The sequence below is a fragment of the Trichechus manatus genome, unplaced genomic scaffold (assembly GCF_000243295.1).
Source record: "Trichechus manatus latirostris isolate Lorelei unplaced genomic scaffold, TriManLat1.0 scaffold00092, whole genome shotgun sequence".
In the NCBI taxonomy this organism is placed as follows: domain Eukaryota; kingdom Metazoa; phylum Chordata; class Mammalia; order Sirenia; family Trichechidae; genus Trichechus; species Trichechus manatus.
Window position 1 is genome coordinate 5,136,101 of NW_004444028.1, and position 7,945 is coordinate 5,144,045.

General features: G+C 46.8%; 1 protein-coding gene across 1 annotated transcript in view; it reads right to left on the bottom strand.

The window, feature by feature from the left end:
• The window catches only part of LOC101351871 (nmrA-like family domain-containing protein 1), a gene marked incomplete at its 5' end in the record, with an annotated part of 23,175 nt that extends 15,815 nt beyond the window's left edge, over positions 1 to 7,360 (bottom strand). Inside the window, 3 exon segments of the mRNA XM_023736848.1 lie at positions 4,934 to 5,124; positions 6,182 to 6,431; positions 7,085 to 7,360. Of these exon segments, the coding sequence (XP_023592616.1) occupies positions 4,934 to 5,124; positions 6,182 to 6,431; positions 7,085 to 7,360 (717 nt within the window).
• Between the last annotated feature and the right edge of the window lie 585 nt (positions 7,361 to 7,945).

A 7,945-nucleotide genomic window follows, 5' to 3' on the forward strand; every position in this document is an offset into this window, starting at 1 on the left:
CTGCAGGGAATCCCAACTTCTCGTAAGCTTCCGGGGTGATTTTTTAAGAACAAGTGAAAACTCGGGAAATGTTATAGCCCACTCTTAAAATCGTTTCAGAAGAAACCACTCATCTTGATGACGACACAGATCCACAATTTTTTAGCCTCTCAAGTCCAAGGAACTGAAGTTTTTTTTCATAAGCCACTTGGCAGCTAACTCTGACTTCTCTGAACCAATGCAGTAGCAAAACCTGACCTGAACTGGTACAAGGCTATTTATTGTCTTTATCCCATTTAGTGGAAATATTATTCTATTTTGCTGCAAAAAAACTGTTGATGTGTTTCATTACAGGTTCTTGGCCTAGCCCCTGCTGAGGATGTGACATTACATATGTAGATCATAGCCTATCTAGAAGCTGAATGATTCTGAAATCCAAACTGCCTCTGGCCCCAAGGATTTTGGGTAAGGTACAGTGGATCTAAACCACCCTTCATCTGTAGAGCACTTCACAGATCATATACGTTTCCTCATGGGATTCTCCCAGCAGCCCTGTGAGGCATCAGGGGTAGGTTATCCAATAAGCAGGGTAAACACAGGCTTACTCGTGCTTACTTACTAATCTGTAGTGAACAATTTCACATGGGTTTCACCACATCACATCAAAGTGAAACCCATGTGAAACTGTTCACTCAGATTAGCAAGCACAATCAAGCCTGTGCTTACCTTGCATACTGAGTCATCCACCCCTGTCAGGGATTGTAAATTTGAAAAGAGGCTTTGATTCGATAGGAGGGTGCTCTGGGGTTGGGAGAGAGACAGATGCCAGCCAGACCTAGAAGCAGAATCTTTGACGTGTGAAGAAATGTGGAATTGTTTACTATAGATAAGTAAGCACAATTAAGCCCATGCTTACCTTGCTTATTGGATAATCCACCCCTGGAGACATTACATCTACCAGGCCCTCGATGAAGCATCAAGGCCCCCCACTCTGGCCCTCGGCTCTCTGTCCTTCCCACCTGGCTCCTGTCTCTCCCAGCCTCACTTGCCTCCTTGGTTAGAGATGAACGTTTTGCCTTCAACCATTCCAGACCCCTCCAGGGCCAAGTCCAAACAGAAATGCAGCTCACCACACACCTACTGGCCACCATGTGTCATCCTCCACAAAATTCACCCCTCGAATCCTTTCTGACACTAACTAGATCAATAGTTTCTAGTGAATCAGCAAAGGTCGTATCTTACTATCTGATCCAGGGTTATCCGTCCCTAGCTCCCAGAGAGAAACTGTCCTAGCAATTCCGCTTGGCCTTAGAAAAATGTCACAGACACAAATCACTTGTGTGAAACAATGATTGTCACAATACCATTTATACTAATGAAAAATCAAGAACAACTTACATGTTCAACAGTGGAGGAATGGTTAAAAAATTGTGGTATATCCATTCTAAGAATATTTATGCAGTTATTTAAATTAAGGTTTGTAAAGAAGTTTAACAAAACAGAAAAAGACTTATAATAACTGGAAAAGCCAGATAAAAATGGTACAGATAGTAGGTTATTTTAATTTTATTATGTATGTATGTGTGTGTGTGTGTGTGTCTGTGTACATATATATTTTCATATACTGGAAATAGACTGGAAGAAAATGTATCAAATCTTAACAGTAGCTGTCTCTGACAGATTAAACTACTTGTGGTTTTTCTTTTCTTTTTTAAATAATTTTCTATATTTTCCCGCAATCAGCATTTATTATTTTTGAAATCAGAAAAAAATCAAAATTTTAAGTGAGTTTGGAAATAGAAGACTCTTTGTGAGAACATGGAAGATGACGTCTAAAACGTCTTTCTGCTCGAGTCACTCTTTCGTCCCGTCGTTTTGACAAAATGGCTAATACCCCTCCGTCAATGAGTTACTCTTCACTACAGATTTCGGAAGAAAAGAGATTTGTTCTGTTATCTCACTTTCTGAGAGAGCCACGCTCCTCTGCAGATCCGACAGTTTCAGCCAGACCAGAGTTCCTAATGGGAGTTTGTTCCGGAGCCTCCATTCACTGACGCTGTTAAAACTAACAGCCGACTCCCTAGCCAGACACTAGGTGGGGAAGTCAGACTTCGCAGGCTGGATCGCCACCTTGTGGCCAGATGCATCCTTCCGCACACTGAAAAAAAAAACCCAAACCAGCTGCCATGGAGTAGATCAGGACTCCTGACAACCCTATGCGTATCAGAATAGAACTGTGCTCCAGAGGGTTTTCAATGGCTGATCTTTCAGAAGTAGACCACCAGGCCTTTCTTCTGAGGCACCTCTGGGTGGACCTGAACTTCCAAACTTTCAGTTGGCACCCAAGCCCGTTAAACATTTGCAGCACCCAGGGATTCCTGCTTGAGGATTTTCCCACTCTAGGCCTGCGGGCAGCGTCCTCAAGTCAGAATGTACCCGTTGCCGTCGAGTCGATTCCGACTCATAGCGACCCTACAGGACAGAGTGGAACTGCCGCAGAGGGTTTCCAAGGAGCAGCTGGTGGATTCCAACTGCCGACCTTTTGGTGGGCAGCCGTAGCTCCTAACCACCTCACCACCAAGGCTCTCAAGTCAGGCTAGTCCCTAAGAACAGCATTAACCGTTTTTTAGAACCGCCAGGCTCTAATGCCCTAGAACTTTCGGTGCCAGAGAAGTTTCAGCTGCTCATGAGACAACTTTAGGTACCAAGAAGAGTCAGGGACCCAGCATGTGACTGAGAGATGCTTGCAAGGTCTTCAGCTGTCCAAAACCATGTCTGCCCCTCCCTCTGGGAATGAGCGTCGCATGCACGCGCGCGCGCGCACACACACGCACACGTCCACACGGCTCCCCCTTTCTTCCTTTCTTACAGACAGTTCAAACCCCGCAAGACAAAATGTATGTAAGACCCAAAATACAAATGCCCCCGGGACAGGAGTCACTGAGAAGAAAGTCTGCAGCCGGGGACGAGTGACCCTGCAGACCATCTCCTGAGCCCAGCTTCGAGTGGGTGGCTGCCTTCTTGGGTTTGGATGTAACCTACTTCTTCATGAAATTTCATATGGTTTCAGGGAGATCCCAGAGGTGGTTCTGTGGCGGAACTGACACCGTAACTCCAGCACATGAGGCTGAAGTGGGATTCTAGAAACCCCCTCAAGACTCCCAGACCAAGACTTACAGATGAGAGTAAGAACCCGTCTTCACTGCCCAGCTCTACGAAACACCCTAGGGTGGGGGTTGGCAAACTTTTTTCTTAAAGGGCTGGATATAAATATTTTAGGTTTGGGGGGGCCACATGTCTCTACTGCAACTACTTAACTCTGCCCTCACATGGCGAAAGCAGCCGTACACAATGCGTGTCCTAACTACATAAAGGAACTGGCCGGGCTGTGTGCCAGTTGAACCTTATTTACATGAACAGGCCATGAGTCACAGTTTGGGGACCCCTGCTCTAGAGAGATGTTAGTGCCAGGACCACTTCAGCAATCACCCAAACACTCACGTCCCACGTGGGAGAACCGCAGCCAAGTGAGACAAAGAGCAAGTCAGCTATTGCCGTGCCAGCTTGCCAGAGAGTGTGGGTCCTCCTTTCAACCCTGACGGTGCCCCTGGGACACAACACCAACACATCTTCTTCTCAGAAACCCTGCTCTCTTTCTCCTTCCTCTTGCCATCACTTGCTTGGGGAGAATGGCTGATAATGCTCAGTATCACCAGTTCCTCTCACTTTTCTGTAAAAGGTCCATCCTAGCCACACTCAGATGTCACTTTAAGGGCTAAGGTGTGCCTGACCCAAGCCATGGTGTTTTCAATCGCCTCATATGCATGGGAAAGCTGGACAATGAATAAGGAAGACTGAAGAAGAATTGATGCCTTTGAATTATGGTGTTGGCGAAGAATATTGAATACACTATGGACTGCCAGAAGAACAAACAAATCTGTCTTGGAAGAAGTACAGCCAGAATGCTCCTTAGAAGCGAGGATGGCAAGACTTTGTCTCACATACTTTAGACATGTTATCAGGAGGGACCAGTCCCTAGAGAAGGACATTATGCTTCATAAAGTACAGAGTCAGTGAAAAAGAGGAAGACCGTCAACGGGATGGGTCTGCAACAATGGCTGCAACAATGAGCTCAAACATAACAACAATTGTGAGGATGGCGCAGGACCAGGCAGTGTTTCGTTCTGTTGTACACAGGGTCACTATGAGTCGGAATTGACTCAACAGCACCTAACAACTATCAATAAAATATCACAAGAGCACCCCAAAGTAGCATCCCCATTTTACAGATGTGGAAGCTGAGGCTCAGAGAGGCTAAGCATCTTGCCCCACATCAGCTAACTCTGGCAGATTGAAGGGATCAACAGTGAGTGCTTATGGAAAGAGCTGGCATGTTGTTGAGGTTGTGTACCAGCGAGTCAATTCCCACTTACAACAACCTTATAGGACAGAGTAGAACTGCCCCATTGCATTTCCAAGGCTGTATCTTTACGGAAGCAGACTGCCACATATTCTTCCCGTGGAGCAGCTGGTGGGTTCAAACCACCAACCTTTTGGTTAGCAGCCAAGCACTTAACCAACAGGGCTCCTCAGAGCTGGTATAGTATATATGAAAAAGTGTCTCAGTCCTCAGATTCTAAGTTCTTTACTCCCAAAATTAATTTTCCTGTAGAAAACTTCCCTGATCTCATGAAAGATGAGAAGATATCTATCCAAAATTAATTTTCCTTAAAAAGCTGGGAAACCTTAACCCAAAAAGATAAAGTCATGACGGGAGGATCAGACGGCACCATCACGTTAAGATGGTCTGGTGGAACGAGAATCCTCTTCAGCTTCTTCTGACGGCTTGAGTTCAGCCTTGCCCAAATCCATCAAAGATTTACCAGAATTTATGTGAGTGGGACGTTAACCGAAGCGGCCTCTTGTGACACATTCCTGTCTCCCAAGGACTCACCTTTGCCTCGCAGACTTCTTTCCCCAAGATCTTGGACAAAATATCAGCATATTGCTATATGGTTAGAGCTTCTGCACTGAGACCCACAGCCTTGCCTAAAAACGCCTCCGGAGAATTAAAAATACCAGAGACGACTGCTCCCACATCAGCAACAGAGACGCCATCCATTGGTACGTCCCCCATGGGCATTGCTAGTTTAAAAACAAGGAGAAGGGGTCGTTACATCACATGCTTGACAGGTCCCATCAACGCAAACTAACCAACTGCTTAAACAAGGTGTGGGCAGGTGTATCACTGTTACGCATTTCTTTAGCCATTTGTTGAAGTATATTAAGCCCGTTGCTGTCAAGTCGATTCCGACTCAAAGCGACCCTATAGGACAGAGTAGAACTGCCCCATAGGGTTTCCAAGGAGTGGCTGGTGGATTCGAACTGCCAACCTTTTGGTTAGCAGCCATAGCTCTCAACCACTTCGCCATCTGTGATGTATGGCAGATGCTCTAGCTCTGGCTCAGGTCTATTTTGCCAGCAGCCGTGCCCTTGATGAGTCTTAATTATGTGTCAGGGAAGAAAGACTGAATTGCTGCCATTGACACAGTGGTACTCCCTCGACTCCACAGAGGCTGCCTGTGGCTATGGCCAAAAGAATGTTCTCAAAAGGCAGGGGGATGCTGGCCAGTGGACTGGCAGCATTGGAATTACCCAGGAGTCCTTGTTAAAACTACAGATGTCCGGGCCCCAACTCATACCCAGGGAATCAGACTCTCTGATGGAGGGTCTGGCAACCTGTCTCCAGTGGGGCTGGGTCCCTCTAGAGCTCTAATTTTGACCCTGGGCCCCAGGTCAGGAGGAAGATGTCTTCTCTCTCATTGCCACAGAAGGTGAAATGAGTCAAATGAGCTGGAAAGGACCTCAGAAGTCACCTCGTCTATTACAGATGAGGAGATTGAGGCTTGAGTTTACATGGCTAACTACTTAACATAATGAGGGTCAGTATGTTAGACTGGAAATGGATTCTCTGTGTTTCCAGTCCAGGATCCAGTTCTCTGCCCTGTATAAGGTAACTGCCCCAGTGAAGCCTAGGATAATTGGGTATCCCTCTCAGCACTTCACACAGAGCTAGGCACACAGTAGGCACTCAAATAATACGTGTCCACCTAAGAAAAAGGGGGCGAGAGGAGAGGGAGAGAAGAGGGGGCAGAAGGGCAGCGAGGTGTCTGGTTAACTTTCACTACCACCGTCCGTTTACCCAAGGTGTAGTAATCTCCATCAGTGGCTTTCGCCGGCTTCCACACTGAGACAAAATTTTCGTAGTAAGCTGCCACGCGGACGCTGGTCATGGGAACGCCGATGGACCAGAAACACTCCTCCACCTCTCCCTTCCCGTCAAAGGGCGGCACCTCCAGCTTGACGCTGCTCAGCGTCTTGACGTTCTCCAAGCCGCTGAACAGCGCGTGCTGCAAACCCAGGCGCTTGGCCACATCCGCCACCAGCTTTCCCTGAGGGCCAGAAAATAAACTGTTTATGTCGGCCGCTGTATCTCCATACACACTAAAGGGCAGATGCTGGGCCCCCTCCACCCCTTTGTCTTATTGTTCTCATTTGTACTGCCAGAGAGGGGGCTCTTCCAGCATCAAAATATGCTCCCGTTACACGTGAGTGGCCACCAGTATCCAAAACAGAGCCTCTACCTCAAAGATGCCCAAACCCTCAGCCTCCTCCTACTGGGTCTGGAAGACCCAGACCCTGGGGAAGGGTAGAGTGCCAGAAGTGAAAATATACCCGTTACATTTTTATGCTCCCCATTTTGCCCTCAGAGTAACCTTAATTTGTGGGGTATCCTTGCTGCCACCCCCATATGCCATCTACAAACAAATAGTGAGAACTAGAGAACCAAATGACCAAGTCCGTTAAATATTCACTCTAGAACATCCAAGGTCTTGAGATTTAGAAGGGTGCTACCTAACAGTCATTTCATAATCAAAGACGCCTGTAACAAGTACTGAAGGTACATATCTTTCATAAACTCCAGAGAGATGCTGTGGAGGGAAACTTATGTTTTTGCCCGGACTGAAGGCCAACCCCCTTCCAGAAACGACAAAGGTAGCCAAGGAAGAGGAAAGGGCTGAAAAGGAAACAGTTTGGTTCCCACTTGACACACTTCCTTCTCTTTGCTGAAGTGGTCCCAGAAGTTGGTCAACACAAAAGCCCCATAGGCACCTTTTAAAGCAGCCTCCACTGATGCTTCATCATTCAACTCACCTCTTACCACCTTGGCGCCAAGGTCCTGGAGCGCCAGGGCCTTTGTTCGAGTTGGGTCCCTGGTCACTGCTCTCACAGCAAAGGTTTTGCTCTCCAAAATGGCCTTGGCCACAGAGCCACCATGAGCTCCTGCAGGATGAAGGGAAGAAGAAGGATCTTTACTAAGATGAGTTGGTCAGGAAGTTGCGGTATTCAGAATGGAGCTCCAGGAGGTGTCCCCATGGCTTGCAAGAGTGGTTTTCAAACTAGGTTTCTTGAAGTCGTAGAATGTCTCTTCAGAGCTTTGAGATATATAAAAAAGAGAAGTGAGCAGAGAGACATGAGGACCTCATACCACCAAGAAAGCAGATCTGAGAGCAGAGTACATCCTTTGAACCCAGGGTTCCTGCACAGAGAAGCTCCTAGACCAAGAGAAAATTGATGACAAGGACCTTCCTCCAGAGCCGACAGAGAGAGAAAGCATTCCCCTGGAGCTGGCACCCTGAATTCGGACTTCTAGCCTCCTAGACTGTAAGAGAATAAACTGCTGTTTGTTAAAGCCATCCACTTGTGGTATTTCTGTTATAGCAGCACTGGATAACTAAGACAACTGATAAACCCACAGTAAGGTCCACCAGTCCATGAGCTCTCCTCTTAAACATAGAGCTTCAACCAAATTTTAATGCCATGGTAGTATATATGAACAAATAGCCAAAGTTCACTGGATATTTGAGGAAAGCCTCCAAGACGAAAGGCAAAAATTAAAATGAAC